Here is a 16,169-nt window from a genome sequence, read left to right on the forward strand (position 1 = left end):
GCTCGGCAGCTGAATCAGCAAATAATTAGCAAGGCCAGAGCCGGAGGATTAGCCACACTCCTTCCCAACTCTCCAGCCCCGCGTTAACCCTTTCATCCACATCACAGCCCTGAAGCTTTGGGGTCTCTTGCAGGTGTCCCCTCATGGCGCTGCGGTCCTCGCATGCAGCATCCCAGGGAGCGGGGCGAGATGTCAGCCCTGTGCCTGGCGGCTCGTTTGTTCACCTCCAGGCAGCCCGATGACAGCGCTTCCCTTTGCTACCAGCTGCAAAAACCTGGCAGCTGATTTAGGAGAGCTCCCGGGGCCCAAAATGTAAACCGTTTTTCACCAGGAATGTATAAGCAAGCCATAAAATAAGGGATTTGGGTCTGGTCACATGGGACAGGCCTCCCATAAAATTGAAGCATTGATCTGTATTTTCGTGAGTAGCTTCGGAGCTGCCTGGATGATGGAAGACCTGAGCTTTAACAAACTCTGTAATCTCCCGCCATACATCTGAAGTGGCATGTTTGAAGTCGGAGGACGAGTTATTTATATTATTTATATAATGCACGGTGAAAGGACATGAGCTGGAGTGCTGTTTGTGGCCCAGCTGTCCGACACCACAGTGCACTGGGGATGCCCGACGTGGGCACACACTGACAACGACCCCAGAGTCTCAAAAGCAGAGGTGCTGGGACCAGACACCAACCCCAGAGCCACCTGACGTGTGTCAGCCATCCCTGCTCTGGCTCAGTCCCTCCTGGTGGGGTCACCCTGTTCCCAGTCATTGTATTCACTCTAAAAAAATGTAAATCTGGGGCTGAACAAAGTGCTTCACAGATGAGAATCCAAGCTTTGGTGAGGCCAGAAGGAGATGTGGGGTGGTAGTATCAGTGTTTCGTTTCAGCTGTTTCAGAAGGTGACTTCTTTACGCCTGTTCTGGAGCTGTTCTCTCTCTGCACTGAATTCACTTTCCATCACTTAAGGAGTTAAATAAAAAACAGTTCAAAGTTGGAAAGCAGTTCCTTCAAAAGCAACCAAACAGAAAATCCCAAAGCTGCTGGAGTTTCCTAAAGCACTTCTCAGCATCCTTAGTATTTTCTCTGCTTTTTCCCATTGCAAATCCATGGGACCCTGTGTTCGCAATAAAGAATAACCCAGGGCTGCCATGCCATGAAAGTCCCCAGATCTTGTGCCCAGCTGGCTGCAGCCTGGGCAGGTGCACAGCTTGGGCTCAGCCCCATTGTCAGGGCTGAGTGGAAAAGATCTCTGGCTGCTAAAAACTGGGAATATTGCAGCATTTGTGGGTTCCTGTAAAGGAAGGCAGTCCCACCTCTGAAGAAAATGCCCTTCACAAAAATAACCCCTGGCACACACCCCCATCAGAGAAAGCTGCACCGGGGCAGAATGATTTTGTAGGGCTGCACTGCACACAAATTGCCATTGCTGTGCAAAGCTCAGCACCCAGCTCGCATTCTGCAGAGCCTGGAGCCAGGCTCCCATGCCCTTGGTGGGGCCGAGACAGCAACTCCTCAATCCTTTGCCCACTTAAGGCAGGCTCCTCGCTGCAGCCCGTGCAGGGCATAGCTGAAATGCTTTGGGCTGGGTTTGGGCTCTGTGTTTCCAACAGCAGCCAGGAGCGAGCAGGATGGGGTCTGCTTTATCTCAGCACCCGCGCACTGGGGGTGCAGTGATTCCTTTGGGATGCTGCTGAGCAAAGCCCCGCGCTGCTCTGTGCCACTTGAGGAGGGATTAAGCTTACACACCCGATAAGGGGTAGCAGGGTTATTTCCCAGCCCGGGTGGTGCTGGATTTGCTTCCAGCTGGGTGCGGTGCTGAGCTCTGGGGTGCTCACCCTCTGCACTTCATTCCTGCAGTGAACGCGCAGTTCTTTACTGCATGGGGAAAAGTGTTAGGGTAGATGTGGGCAGGGGACAGCCACCTGTGCTGGCACTGTGCATCCCGAGTCCCAAAGGAATAAGAGAAACCAAGCTCTGCTCTGAGCAGTTCTGCTGCAGCCCTGAGCACCCCCTGCATCGCTGTGCACCGGGGCCTCTGCGGTCCTGTGGCTATGGGAAAAAAAGAAAATAAATAGATTTTGAAAAGCGTTCAATGCAATCACTTAAAAAGGGGCGTGTGATTGTGTGTGTGCGTAAATAACTTTAAGCCGGTCTCAGGAGCACAGCCGACCTGACTCATGGCGTTTTTATGCGTCGCTCCAGCGAATACTGTAAAACACACTCCCAATGTCTCCCAGGGCCTCGGAGTACTCCAAAGCACCAATTACCCGCACGCTGTGGGCAGGAGGGCTTGTGTGAACCCTGTTACAGAGTCACCCCGACAACTGTGCCTCCAAATCCCCTCTGTGCGCCGATGGCTGGAACTGATTTCTGCCCGCGCTCCGGCGCTAGTAAATGTTTCAGCTTAAAAACGTTGAAAACCATTAAAACCAGCCCGTGTGCACTTCTGACGGAGAAAATCCCACACAGATGGACTGCATTGAGCCACGAGCAATTATTTTCTGGCGTTCCCGTGAGCTAATGAGATCATCAGCAGTCCCCGGTGCCCTGAGCATCCATCCAGGTTCCTCCTCCGGGCACAGAGCCCCGCGGGGCTGCGGGCAGCACGGAGTGTGCCCCATGGCTGTGCCACGCAGTGCCCGCACACACACCCATCGCTCCGGCACCGCAGCCTTATCAGCAGCAGAGCCCTAATTTCTCTCCTGCTGCGTAACGCCGCGGGCTCGGCCGGTGCCTGACGGGACCGACTCCCTTAGACAGAAGCTGTTATTGTCCAGACGAGGGGTTTGGAGTCTTGCAAACACAATCCTATCCTCAAAGGGCATTTCTTTCGCTGACACTTCCCAAGACAAAGAAACCCTTCGGCGGGGTCCGGGCGGTTTCCTTCACCCGAGGGGTTCGCGGGGCTGCTCCCATCTACTTCCATGAGGGAGAGCATCGTGCCCGGCTCAGGACCCCTCCTCGCCCCGTGCCCTATGCAAAGCACCACGATGCTGCGACGTGCGGTGTCAGCGCGGGTCGGGGCGGTCCGGTCGGGCTCAGGCAGCTGCGAGGACGGAATCAGTGCGTTTAACAAGCTGCTGCGCAGACTGGATTACCGCGTGCACTCACCCATAGTTCATTAGGGCTTCGGAACGGGAATCCACGAGAAGTCATGAAATACGATCTCCTAATCTCTCTTAAGCAGGAGAAGCCCAGCTATAAAGAAAATACCTTTTAAAAATACCCGTGAAGTGAATAAATCTCTCCTGAGCTAAAAGGCACCGAGAGCTGAGTGCTGCAGAGGGGTCTCAGCTCACAGCGAGAGGGACTTGGCACTCAGGATGGGGAACCGAATGCTTTCTGGTTCCCATCCGTTGGAAATAGATTTGCAACGGCTTTTTTTTTTTTTTTTTTTTTTTTGAGTAGGGGTGAGAAGAATTAAAGGTGTGAGTGGGAGGAGAGGGTGAGTGCAGTGCTCCTGAGAAAGTCAGAAGGGGGGAAATCCTGCCCATCTTGGGGAGACGGCCGTTCTGATGTCCCTCTCAGTCCCTCTCCCTGAGCCTGGGGCTGGAAATGTCACTTATGGGCGGGAGCAGCACCGCGCACCACCGAGGGCATCCTCTGCTTTTGGGACAAGCAGACAATCCCTGCGAAGATCCCTCATCTCCGAACCATCGCTGCCCTTATCAAGAGAACGCAATTAACTGAGGGCTTCATTAATACCGGCGCAGCTGGGACTGCTCAGGGACTTAACCTGAAGCATGTGCTGCCCCAGCCGAGGCTCTCCGTGCACCGTGCACATCTGGATGCAGCCCGCCCCTTCCAGACCTTTCTTCTCTCCACGGGCACGCGGGTTATCTGAAGGGGAAGGAAGTCTGCAAGCCAGCTCTGTCCTCCAGGGCTGCTTCATTCCTCGGCGCTCCCGGGGGATGATTTGGCAGTAAGGAGCGTCGTCAAAAGGAATGTCCCATGATGGACGGGGCTTAACGGGACACCTCAGCACTCACCACCCGGCAGAGCCATCCCCGACCGGTCCCCAGCAGCATCCCCGTGCTGGGGTACAGAGGGGATGATGGGTGGGAGGATGAGGTGATGCGAGGATTGTATGGGGCTGCCCGTGCTCGCAAGTGGGATGCACAGGAGGATGCCCACATCTGCATGCAGGACTCACGTTCTCCCACCAGACACCTCCACACAGGCACTGCTACCTCTCTCTGGACACGCAGGGTATGCAGACTCCAAATGTTTGACAGAGCAGCGTACATATTCCAAACATTGTTTGATTCATGTTTTAAAGTCCCACTAGCAAGCATACTTCCACAGCTCGGACATCAATCACTGCAAATATGCTCTTATAAACAAAGCAATACAGACTGACTGTCTCTCCCACCCCTGCCATATGCAGGTCAGTGGGCAGCACCCAGAGGAGAGGCTTTTTCCAGCGCATCTGAGTTCTCTGGCAGCAGCCAGCACAGGTACCTTGGGAAAATAAAACAACAGGAAATCTACTCCCAGGGACACATCACCATGCAAGGGGCTGGTAGTTCAGGACAAGGCAGCCGAGTCCTCCACTGCTGCCATGCGTTGGTTTGTTCCCTTTGCACCCACAAACACACGGATGGGCAGAAGTGGAAGTGCCACAGCCAAACAGGGATGTCCCAGTGTCCAGAGTTTCTCCATGCATGCTAATCCACGAGTTCTTTTTATTCTTCAATCCTCACTATCTGATAACGGCATCTAATAAATGGATATTAAGAAATCTCTGCTCCAAACTCATGGATTTTGCAAAGAAAACTTCTGCTTGGGGCACGCTGTGAAGCACAGGATGCTGCTGGTAGGTTTCTCTCTCCCTCCTCTGCCCTCTGTTTAGGAAAAATAAATAGGAAAGAATCCAGCGGCGGCGCTTCCCTTGTGCTGCACGAGATGGATCGGCACTCGACCACAGAAAAAAACGACCCAATGTGATCCAACACAGTGCTTTGTCCTGAAATGCTCTGCTCCATATAAATAAATGGCTCCTCTGGAGCAGGGTGACACATTCCAGCCCCAGACGGTGACACTGACGGATGTAATCGGGCTGGAAGGTTTAATGGGAACATGGCGCTGGTGGAGCCAGCAACGGGAAATTTATGGGGGATTTGCCAGAGGAAGAGGAAAAACACCAATGGCTGTGGTGCAGGGAGAGCAGGATGGGCTGGCAGCCAGCTCAGTGACGTGGTGTGTTGGGCTGGGTGGTGCGGGGTGGCAGCAGCCTCCTGTTCCTGTCTCTATCTCTGTCCATATCTCTGTCCATGGTGAGGGGACAGCAGGGAAGTGGGCAGCAAAGGGCTCCTGGTGCTTTGCCACCTGGAGAGAGCAATCAGGAGATACCTGAGTGCTTCACTGCTCTGTGACCGGAGCCCCATCCCTGGAGATGTTCAAGGCCAGGCTAGATGGGGTCCTGTGCAGCCCGATCTGGTAGCTTGGAATCAGATGGGCTTTGAGGTCCCTTCCAACTCAACCATTCTATGATTCTGTGATCTCCAGCTGGGAAAACCCTGCTGTGCAGCTGAGCCTTTCCAACCTTCGTGACTGTATGATTTTGTGACAGTGTCCCTCTGGGCCTGAGCTCCCCCTCCCAGCTTGACGCAGAGTGCCTGGCCCCCAGCAGCCTCAGCCACATGCCACATCCAAGTGGGTGACTCAGGTTTTGACCATCCACAGCACTGCAGGGTGAGAAACAGCCCAGTGCCCAGCCTCTCCACGCCGGACACGCAGATAAGGGATTCCCCCCTGCCCTTCCCTACCCTGCAGCCCCGTGGCTCCTGCAGCATCTCTGTCTGCATCTCGAGCCACGATGGCCCCAGATAGCAGCGAGCCCTCGGCCTCAGGGCTGCAGGGCTGATCAGTGAGGAGCCAGCCCTGTCTGCACCTGGAGCTCTTCCCCAGCGAGGCGTGCGGCCAGCCCCGTCCTCCGTGCTGGGGGCGGGGGGGGGAAAAAATGTGTCACGCTACTGCAGGGAGCCTTCCCGGGCTTCTTATCAGCACAGGAAGAGCTGCAGCTTAGGGGCAAATAGGAGATGCTTTGCCTGCTGCGGAGTTTTTTCCTAGCAGAGCACAGTGCAGGCATGGCTCCCCTAGTTGGACCCCGCATCCCAGCTCCACTGTCTGAGCCCCCGCAAATGCACTGGGGGAGAGCTGGGGAAGTTCCATTTGTTTGGTACGGATGTGTGTGAGAAAGGGGGAGAATCAGCCTCCGTGTCCCATATGCTAAATAATAGCATCCATATGAAGAAAAACAAGAGCAGAGCAGGGGACGGGACCAGCAGATCTGGCACAATCAGAGACGGATCAGCTGCGAGGCACGGGGGGGGGGGGGGGGGCCGCTGCACACAGGAGACCCGGCCCAGATTGGGTTTCGGCTCTGGTTAATGACACTGTAAATTAAGGCTGTCATCTTCAGAAAGGATTTTTCTTTCGGTTTCGGCTCAAGAAAACAACAACAACAACCCCTGAAAGGGCAATCTCACAGCCCTGCGGCCCCTTACAAACCATCGGGTTCGCTCAAACCCGTCAGCAGTGATTGGCATAGTGCTCCCTACACTCAGGGTGCTCCATGTTTACATATCTGTATGGTGTATTATGGGTTTGCCTGGGTGTATATTGCTGCCTCAGCAATCACTGGGGTTTCTTTAGGGGTAAAGCGTAGTGGAAAAGTGAGATTTAATGGAAGGATCTTGGTGGCATCTCCTTGGGAATGTCTGTCTGCTCACTGCAGGGTGCCCAAATCCAGCCCACAACGTGGCTGCACCAGCACAGGGCTCCCTCTGCCCTCTGCCAGCACTGTCCACCATGGGGAGCAGGCAGGGCACCGCTGGTGCCCCTCTCCTCGCACAGCTTCTGTACATCCCCGGTCCAGTTATGGGCATTTACAGTGCCAAACAAACAGACCTCTTTCTTTTACCCCAGCGAGATGCTTCCTGCAGTAATGGCCATGTTGGTTGGTTTGGTTTGAATTTTAAGGGGAAAAATTGGTTTGCATGGAGCCGCCCGGAATGCTTCCCAGCAAAGTTTAACAGCAAACTGGAGTTTCCATTAAGCACGCTTTACTGGGGATGGCTTGCTTTTCCTTCATTATCACGTTCTGGGAAGCAAAGATCCAAAGGCAGAAACGTCTTCAGCTCAGAGCAAAGTATTCCATTTCATCTTGGAGAACCGTGGGTGGGGAAGATCAGCATTTTTACAGGAGGAGCAGGGTTTCAAACCATTCTTCTGGAGCGTGTTAGGAGGGCTCGTGACAGACCATAAAGTCACTGCTCTGCACAGCTCTGGGTTCATTTTTCCATCCCCTGAGTGGGAGTCCCCGAGGTCGGCACACGGAGCTGACAGTGGGGTCACAAAGCGGTGTGGGATCACAGTGCTTCTCCCACTGTGTATCTCAGGAGTGCATTCCAGTGCTGAAGGATGGGATGAGGATGGAGCAGTGGGCCAGGACAGCCCCACGCAGCACTCCCCTCCACACAGCACAGCTTTGTGCTTATCAAAGCAGTGCTGTAGGGCAGAGGTTTGGGTACAGGCTGTGAACAGCAACGATATTCTACGCAAAAACTTTCCTTTTTATTCTTTTAACCAAAGGAACAGCCACTCTGCAAACCTCCAGATTTCCATCTCTCCTCCCCAATTGTTTGGCCATAGACCAAAGCTGAAGGAAACAACAGAAATAACTGACCCCCAGCTCCATCGCCACCTCCTCCCCAAAAAAGCTTTCATCCTAAAAAGGAAAATATTCGCAGTCCTGCTCAGCCTGTGCTCCTGCTTCTGCCACCTCCCATTTATAAAACGAGAAAAGAGAGTGGAAAAAAGCACTAAAATTATTTAAAACTCTCGGATCCCAAATAATTCTCAGTTGTGAAAAAGTCCTAACAGGCGCCTGTTAATTTTTAACTCTCCAAAAACTGAGTTCCTATGTTTTTTTTTCTCTGCTCGGATTAGCTTCCTGCCTCCAGCTCTCGAGCCTACTGGATGCTTAAGTCATGTGTGGCATCTGCCTTTTCTCTGCTTTATGCATGATGCTTCGTCTGCATTTTTTCTCTCTCTGTGTTTGAAGAGGTGCATGAACCGCTCGTACTTACAGGATACCCATGGGGAAACCCATCAGTTTGGGCTGGAAAAGACACTTCTTGCTCTGAGCACTGGGAAACCACACCAGGTTCTGAGCAGATGTAAAACCGATGCTCATGGGGCACAGGGTCCCAAAATATCTCCATCCTAAGCAACCCGATAACTTAGGAAAGGAGAATCCCCCTGAGCCACACAGCTGAGGTCAACCTCTAGATTTTGGCAGGATTTGGGGCACCTTGGAGGTGCTGGGCTACCCCATGAGAAAACCAACCCCAATGCTCCCCTGCAACTCAGCAGCACTGCTCCAGTTGGATATAAGAAACATTTCCTCTCTGAAAGAGCGATGATGCAGTGGCACAGGATGCTCAGGGAGGTGGGGGGACCACCATCCCTGGGAGGGGTTTGAGAACTGTGGAGATGTGGCACTTGGGGTTCAGTGTGTGGTGGGCATGGGTCAGCTGCTGCGTTTGGTGATCTTAGAGGTCTTCTCCAACCTCAGCGACCCTATGACTCCCAGTGCTTGCAGTGCAGCTCAGCCCTATCAGATGCCCTTGGCTGATGCTGGCAGCCTGTGCTGCTTTCACTATCCTTCCCCACCCCGAAACCAACCCGAAGCAGAGGAGCACCCTTTTCCCAGCCACTCCTACGGCTCAGTATCATGCCATGGTGTGCCCACCCCGTACCCCCACTTCTATTTCCACGTGTATGAGTGCGAGCCGACCCAATCCTACTCTACCATGGGGGTGAACGCTGGGAGCAGCCGCCCAACCCCAGCCCCAGCAGCGCAGCATTAGCCGTGCCCCAAACCAGATGCTTCGGCCGAAGACGCCAGGAGCTGCCTTAATAAGCGATTATGCAATCCTTCTCGCATGGAGGAAATGTCTTTCCCAATCCCCAGCCATTAGCAGTTGGCTTATGCCCTGGAGCATGACATTTTAGAGCCCTTGTAAATTTGCTTCAGGAGTGGAAAGCGTCCGGAGGAGGGGCGGGCGCTGGTTTGTGTCCGCACCGACGGGCAGATGGCACCGCGGGTCTCAGCGGTCCCACATCAGGGCTGGAGGACAGCAGTGCCACACATCCCCCCCCCCTCCTTGGCCTGGGGGGGCTGTGGAGCTCCACTCGGTGTCCGCCCCGAATTTGGGTGGAAAGATGAGGATTCAGGGTAGGAACAGGAACGAGCCTCCTGCTTCGTTGCTCGAGTTTCTCCTAGAGGAAGAAGGGAGTGGGGCAGAGTCTCCCCGTGCCCCCGGACTCAGAGCTCACGGAGCCGTTTTTCCGCCGCCGTGAATCGCGGATCCGTGACAGGTAACGAAACACAAAGGGCAAAAATCCCCTTCGTGGCACATCCCCCTCCAGCGAAGCTCACTGATTTCGGGGAGCGGCTCTGGGCCCCGAGCAGAGCTGCGTGGCAGCCGCCGCATCCCTTGTGCCTATTGTTCTCATCTCACGGGACGTCTTTGGGGATCGCCCTGCCCCGCTCCGCCGGCACAATGCGCCCTTGTTGATTCGGCCGCAGCAATTTTGCAGGTTAATTTACGGCCGCCACACCCCATTAGCGGCAATAAATGTGGAGCCCGGTTTTGCCGAAATCGTGAGTTACGATTTTTCAAATAAATACGTTTTCCTATAAACCAGCGCTCTGTTTAGTTTGAGCGCTCCGCGCAGACACATCCATCTACATAAAATACACAGGAGAGGAAGCTGAGCTGTGACTTCGCTCTGATGACATAAAAACTTCTGTAAACACAGTGTCATTTACAGCGTGCGCGAAGGAGAGGGGAAAAAAATAAACAGCGCTGCCTGGCGCATCCCTGCAGGAACACATGGAAAATTTAATAATCTTTTTTCCATAAAGCTTTGTTTTCGGTTTGATTTATCCAGACAAGGCAGGGTCGGGTTGGCCATAAATAGATCGGGTTGCTGGCGGGGGAATGGCTGAAGTTCTCCTGTAATGGGGTGGGGAGAGCGGGTGCTCCGTGCGGAGGGGGTGGGTGGCACCGGGGCTGTGGGACATCGGTGGGGTGACAACGTTTGGGGGTGGGGTGGCAGCGGGACAGCACAACGGGGCTCTGCACCCCATGCAACCGCCTCTGTGAGCACGGCACAGCCCGTGCCTCAGTTTCCCCAGGCTTTTCCCAAAGCCCGGAGCCGCAGCGGTGCTGGGAAGGTGCTGAGTGATGATTATTGCGCTGGTTCAGGCGAGTGCTATAAATACCCGGGGGCACCTTCAGACACAGCCCAGCTGCCCCGGGGGGGGCTGGAGCAGCCCCGTTCTGTTGGATGCCGGGTTTGGGGCACGGGAGCTATGACCTTCTGGGGGAGGGGGGAGGGGAGGTTGAGGGGAAGGGGGGACACAACCTGCTGGGAGTGATGGGGCATTGGGAACGGATCCTGCCCGGCTGCACCCCGGGATGCGGATGCAGCCGGGTGCCGGGATGCTGCAGGGAAGACAAGGGGAATATTTTACGGGGTTGCAATGTAAACAGAGTTGGAGCAGAGCCCCTTTTTATGGAGTCCCTGTCCTGCCAGGGCATCTGCCAAGGCCCTGATTTACGCTCCTATTTAGATAAGGGAGCAGGGGAGGGGGAGCGGAGCTGGCGTCAAAGTCACAGCACAGCCCGGGCAGCCGCGCGCCGGGAGCTGATAAGGGGCTGCCCCGGGGTCGGGGGCTGAAACCACAGCCCCTGTGCGGGGCAGGTGATGGATCTGGGGTGCTGGGGACCAGTGATAGCCTTCCCCCCCCATCTTTCCCTTTCTCCGGGCAGGATTTGAAGGAAAGCAGGTGGGGAGAAGCAGGGTTCCTCCCGCGATGCAAGCCATAAATCCCCTAATCTGAACCGCTCGCCGTTTCCCCCCAACACGAACGGGAGATGCAAAACTAAAAGAAACTCACCCAAAGTTGGAGAAGTGCTAAATTTGGATGCCGTGACAAAGGCAGCCTGCTTTGATTTAGAGGGTGTCGGAGTGAAAGGGGCTCCGGTTTTATTATTTTATTAAAACACGAAAGATTAGAATGATTTTCCAAAGGAAAATCAACGCAGTGGTCCCACTATTTGCTCAGCTGAATCCTTCCAACGTGCACAGGGACCTCTGTCAGGAAGGGAGCAGAGGAAGATAGTGCCCGGGCTGGGCTCAGGGGGTCCGGTGTTACTCAGTGCTGCGGTGCCCCGATCCCATGGGATGCAGCTGTAAGAGGGCTGCACACCACAGGGTTTTGTGATTGGGGGATTTGGGGGATGTTCTGCTGGGTGACCCCAGCCTGGTGATTTGCTGGATATGGGCTTTTATAGGGCTGGAGGGAGCAGGGTGCTGTAAGTGATGCTGCGCCGGCACAAGGACACCCCCCAGCCCCACGCAGGGCTCAGGGATCCCACTGGGGGGAAATCAGAGGGTGGGGGGGACACGGCGACCTACCCAAGGTCCGACTTAACAGCGGGGTAATCACTAGCAAATGTGCGCAGGGTGCTTGTTTAAAGAGGGTGAGGAGGGGCGGTGGGAGGGGGGGAGCGGTTTGCATCGTCCGAAAACAAAGCAGGGGGTTGAGGTGCCCCCCACCCCCACCCCAAACCTCTGGGGCCTGGCCGCAGTGGGGATCCCCTTGCACCCTGCCCCACTGAGTGTGGGGGGGCAGACCCCTGCCTCCCGCCTCTGCAACGCGCCTTGTAACAGCTAACGATGGAAAATCCGAGGCATTTAAGTGGCTCCCGAATCCGCCCGGGAACCGTGATTGAGAGAAGTCAAATAAAATTTGTCATCTTTAAAATGCAGGAGGACGTTAATGGTGTGTTAGCCCGGATGATTAATACAAGCGCCTGCAAACAACCCTCCAACGTTTCCACCCTCCGCTGCAAGATGAATCGCTGCAAAGCGCCGTTAATCGCTAACATACCTCGGGCCGAGCCCCTTCCTGCCCCACTGCCGCGGTCACCACCGCAGTGCCCCGCTGTCCACGCTGGGACAAACTGGGGACGGCCCCAGTGCCACCCGCAGCTGTCACGTGGGGAGCTGTCACCCAGGGGTGCGGGGGGAGCCCGCACGGCTCAGCCTGGGGCTGGGGGAAGTGCAGGAGCTGCAGCGGGACCCCCCCAGCCCTGGGATGGGGAAACACAGGGCACGTCCCCAGTGCCCTGTCAGAAGGGTGTTTGTGTGCACGCATTGTGTGCACGCGTAGAGCAATTTCTACGTGTTTACATCTGTAGGTGTGAATTTTCTGTGCATGGGAGAGCATATGCGTGTGAATACACCCATCGTGCAGATACCTGTGCACAGCACACACGGTGTGTGTGTGTGTGAGTGTGTGTGTGCGTGCGTGTGCAGGCCGTGTAACACGTATGTGGTGGCATGCAGCGTCCCTGTGACGTGTGTCCATTCGTGTGCAAGTGCTGCACGTGTGCTTTCCCCAGGTGCACACATCTGTGCAACACGTCTGTGTGCTGATTGTGGATGTGCAACGTGCTCCCCTGCATACAGGGCTCACACGCAACAGCCTGGGAGTGGGGGGAAGGAGGGGGGGGAGGAGGGGTCCAGCACCACCATCCCAGCACACCCAGCCGGGGGTGCTCCCTGCCATGCCCTCACCTCCCTCCGGAGTCCCCTCCGGGACTGCTGCCCACCCGGCCCCACCGCACCCCGCAGCCGCCTCTATTCCCCCGACGGGTGCTCCGTGGGAGGAGGCGCGGATATCCCGGCCCAGGAGTGGGAAACAGAGGGGATCACGAAGGCTGCGGTCCCCCCGTGGTCACTTCTCGCCCCCTTCTCCCCTCTGGGAAGGAGGAGAGCGAGAGGCGGAGGTGTGAGCCCGAATAAAACGCCCCTCCGCTCCCCCCGGGGCCCCCGAGCATCCTCCCCTGCCAATTGGTTCCTCGGCGGGGCGGCCCTATATAAAGGCAGAGCCGTGAGGCTCCAGAAAGGGTTAAAAAAAAAAAAAAAAGAAAGGAAAAAAAAAGAAGGAAAAAAAAAAACCCAAACCCCAGCCAACAACGAAACAACCCAAAGCCCAAAGGCACCGCCGCCGCAGCCCCGGCCCCGCCGTCCGCCCGGAGGAGCGCAGCTCGGCCATGGCGCGGTGCTGAGCCCCGCGGGGCCCCGACGGACCATGAACCTGGTGGGGGGATACCAGCACCACCACCACCACCACCACCACATGCTGCACGAGCCCTTCCTCTTCGGGCCGGCGGCTCGCTGCCACCAGGAGCGCGCTTATTTCCCCGGCTGGGTGCTCAACCCGGCCGAGGTGACCCCGGAGCTCCACGGGCAGAGCCCCGCGTACGGCCCCGCCGAGTTCGGCCCGGGAGGGCCGGGCAGGCTGGAAGCGCTCAGCGGTCGTCTGGGGAGAAGGAAAGGGGTCGGGGGTCCCAAAAAGGAGAGGAGGAGAACGGAGAGCATCAACAGCGCTTTCGCTGAGCTCCGCGAGTGCATCCCCAACGTGCCCGCCGACACCAAGCTGTCCAAGATCAAGACGCTGCGCCTGGCCACCAGCTACATCGCCTACCTGATGGAGGTCCTGGCCAGGGACAGCCAGCCCGGAGAGCCCGAGGGCTTCAAGGCCGAGCTCAAGAAGGCCGACGGTCGCGAGAACAAGAGGAAACGGGAGACGGTAAGCGGCGGCCGCGGCCCTTCCCCTGCGCTGCCCGACGGGAGCGGCGGGGCCGGGGGAAAACCCTCCCCGGCACCGTTGGGGAATTGCTTTCCCCCATTAAAAGGAAGAAATGAAACGGAATAACGTTGGGGATTTCGGTGGAGGAAAGGTAGGGGGTCTCGCAGCGGCCCCAGGGCTGAAATCGCGGCGGGCCGTCCTTCCCCGCATCCCGGGGCGGATCGGAGCGGGGCCGGCCGCGGCTCTCCCGTCCGCAGCGGGAGGAACGTTATCGCATCGTATCGCAATAGCAAAAAAAATAAGTATAATAGCGGTAATAACGTGAACAACTACAACCTTCATATTATTAGTATTATTGATAATATTAATAGAAAAAGAAGGAAAAAGGTGAAAAGCTCGAACTCTTTATTCCGGGGCTGCTAAAGCCGCTCTTGCTCGGCCCGGCTCTCCTCTCCTCACCGCTCTTTTCTCCGCAGCAGCCCGAGGTGTACTCGCAGCCTTTGGCTCACGGCGAGAAGAAGCTGAAGGGCCGCACCGGTTGGCCCCAGCAGGTCTGGGCTCTGGAACTGAACCCCTGAGCCCCGCTCCATGTGCAATGCCGCCGGGGGGGAGCAGGGGGGGCACAGCGGGGCCGGGTGCCTCCGTTCCCCCCCCCTCCCCCCTTCCCCCGGCTCCGTCCCCGTTTCGAAGCCGTCCCCGCTCCCCCCGCCGCCCGCAGCCCCCGCCCGAGCCGGGCCGGGTGGGATCGGTGCTGTTCGTTCGCTGTTGGAATAGCGGAGGAACCCCGACCGCGGCCGAGAGACTGCGTTCAAACTACCTAAGGTTCCCCCGGGACCGCGCCTGGGCCGGGCGCTCTACCTCAGCTCTGCATGACCACTTCCCGAGGGACCGGGCGCGCCACACCACGTATTTAAAATACAAACAAACAAAAAAAGACAAAACGAAACAAAAGAAGAAAAAAAAAACCAAACAAACTGAATAATTAAAAAGAATTAATAACAATAAAGTTTAATCTTTATGCAAACCACCTCGGCTCCGCCCGCTCCTCCTTCCCCGCCGGCTGCGGGACCGATGCGCTGCTTGTTGGAAGGGGCAGCGGGGTGGGGGGGGAATAGGGGGGCACTTTTTGCAGCTCCCTGCCCTGCAGCCCCCGCCCGGTTCGGGGATGCACAGCAGCGTTGTGCTCCGCGGAGCCCGCTCCATCGCCGCGGTACACGGGGCCGCGCTCCCTGCGGTTCCCGTTCCCCCGTTCCCCGCACAGCTTTGGCACGGGCTGAGCCCCCCCCCCATCCGGGCTCGGGCACCCCGATGCTCACAAGACCCCAGAGCGGTCCCTACGCCTCTCGGACGCGGCTCCTCGGGGCACACAGGATGGGAACGCCATCAGTGCATTGTACGGTTGATACGGGGGAGCACTTCATTCTCTATTTCACTAAAGATATATTAACAACGACGCACCACCTACACGTGGCAGACGTTCCTATCGGGATCGCTGCTTTAAGGACCGCGTTGTGCGTGTGGCCGGATCCGTGCTGCGGGTACGGGTGGGGGAAGGAAAGCCCCGGGCTGTGCGGTGCAGCCCCGGACCCCTCATCCGCCGCGCTGCTTTTCCACTCGGATTATACAAAGTTCCGCGTGGCACCGGCTCCGCGTGTGAAGCCGGGACGAGGCCTGCCTAAAAAAACAGAGCAAACAAACAAACAAAAAAGAACGGAAGAAAACGTCCAGAAAAGCGTCTGCCAGCATCCCGTTTAAGGCTGAGCTTCACCGACCCTTTTTCTGGGGCTGCTTTACGCAGGAACGCTCCGGAGCCGTCTCCGGAGCACCGTGAACCGCTGCAGCCCGAGCTCTGCTCACACATCCCAGCCGCTCTCCCTCAGCCCTACGGCACCGCACGGGGCTGCCCCACAGCGCGGGCTGCGGTGCACCGGTGTCCCCGGTCCCAGCACCGCGCTCTGCTGGGAGCATCGCCTGCAGCCCGGGGCACCGTGCTCGCTGCCCTGCCGAAAATCTGCTGCTGTGGGGGCTGCAGTTGCCGAGTGGGATGCCCGGCACGGTTGGCACTGTCCCCCTCCCCCACCCACCAGCAGAGAGCGCGTGGGACATCACTCCCTCGCTCCTGTGTGGATTGCCAAGTTCAAACGCTCTCTTGTTTCCACGTCCACAGGGTTTCCAGTAAGGATATATATATATATATATTTTTTTTTTTCTGGGAGATTAAGATCGTGACAACGAACGCTACGCTTTTTCCTGTGCCATTACGGTGTGTGTGCGAGCATCCCGGTGCGTGGGAAGCAGCCCAGCAGCGGGCAGGCTGCTCCCACCTCAAGCATCCCTCCTTCCCACGCACAGACACGTAGAGAGCGGCGGCTCGGCCGCCAGCTTTGCGCTTTTGGCCACCTGGTAGCACACCTCCGCCTCGACCCTGCCGTGAACTTGGACGCAGCAGATCCCTGCTCGGGCAGAAGTGAACGCCCCGGGGCAGTGCC

The 16,169-nt window shown here is 56.9% G+C and overlaps 1 protein-coding gene across 2 annotated transcripts; it reads left to right on the top strand.

Moving 5' to 3' along the window:
- Positions 1-13,051: 13,051 nt before the first annotated feature.
- On the top strand, positions 13,052-14,290 carry HAND1 (heart and neural crest derivatives expressed 1). Of its 2 annotated transcripts, none has more exons than XM_065734993.1 (2): positions 13,052-13,680; positions 14,157-14,290. In XM_065734993.1, the coding sequence occupies exons 1-2, from the start codon at positions 13,180-13,182 to the stop codon at positions 14,256-14,258; spliced, it is 603 nt and encodes a 200-aa protein (XP_065591065.1). In that variant the 5' UTR covers positions 13,052-13,179; the 3' UTR covers positions 14,259-14,290. The 2 variants fall into 2 exon arrangements, with proteins under 2 accessions (XP_065591065.1, XP_065591066.1); XM_065734994.1 differs by having other exon boundaries at positions 14,160-14,290.
- The last annotated feature ends 1,879 nt before the right edge of the window (positions 14,291-16,169 follow it).

Source organism: Cyrtonyx montezumae, unplaced genomic scaffold, assembly GCF_038088225.1.
Source record: "Cyrtonyx montezumae isolate F1298 unplaced genomic scaffold, pur_monq_1.0 scaffold_18, whole genome shotgun sequence".
Classification (NCBI taxonomy): Eukaryota; Metazoa; Chordata; class Aves; order Galliformes; family Odontophoridae; genus Cyrtonyx; species Cyrtonyx montezumae.

What these genes read in the sequence shown, in the direction of transcription:
- HAND1 (XM_065734993.1), top strand. Translation starts at nt 13,180, where the DNA reads ATGAACCTGGTGGGGGGATACCAGCACCACCACCACCACCACCACCAC. An exon ending in ACAAGAGGAAACGGGAGACG is followed by an intron (nt 13,681 to 14,156) that starts GTAAGCGGCGGC and finishes TTTTCTCCGCAG; the next exon opens with CAGCCCGAGGTGTACTCGCA.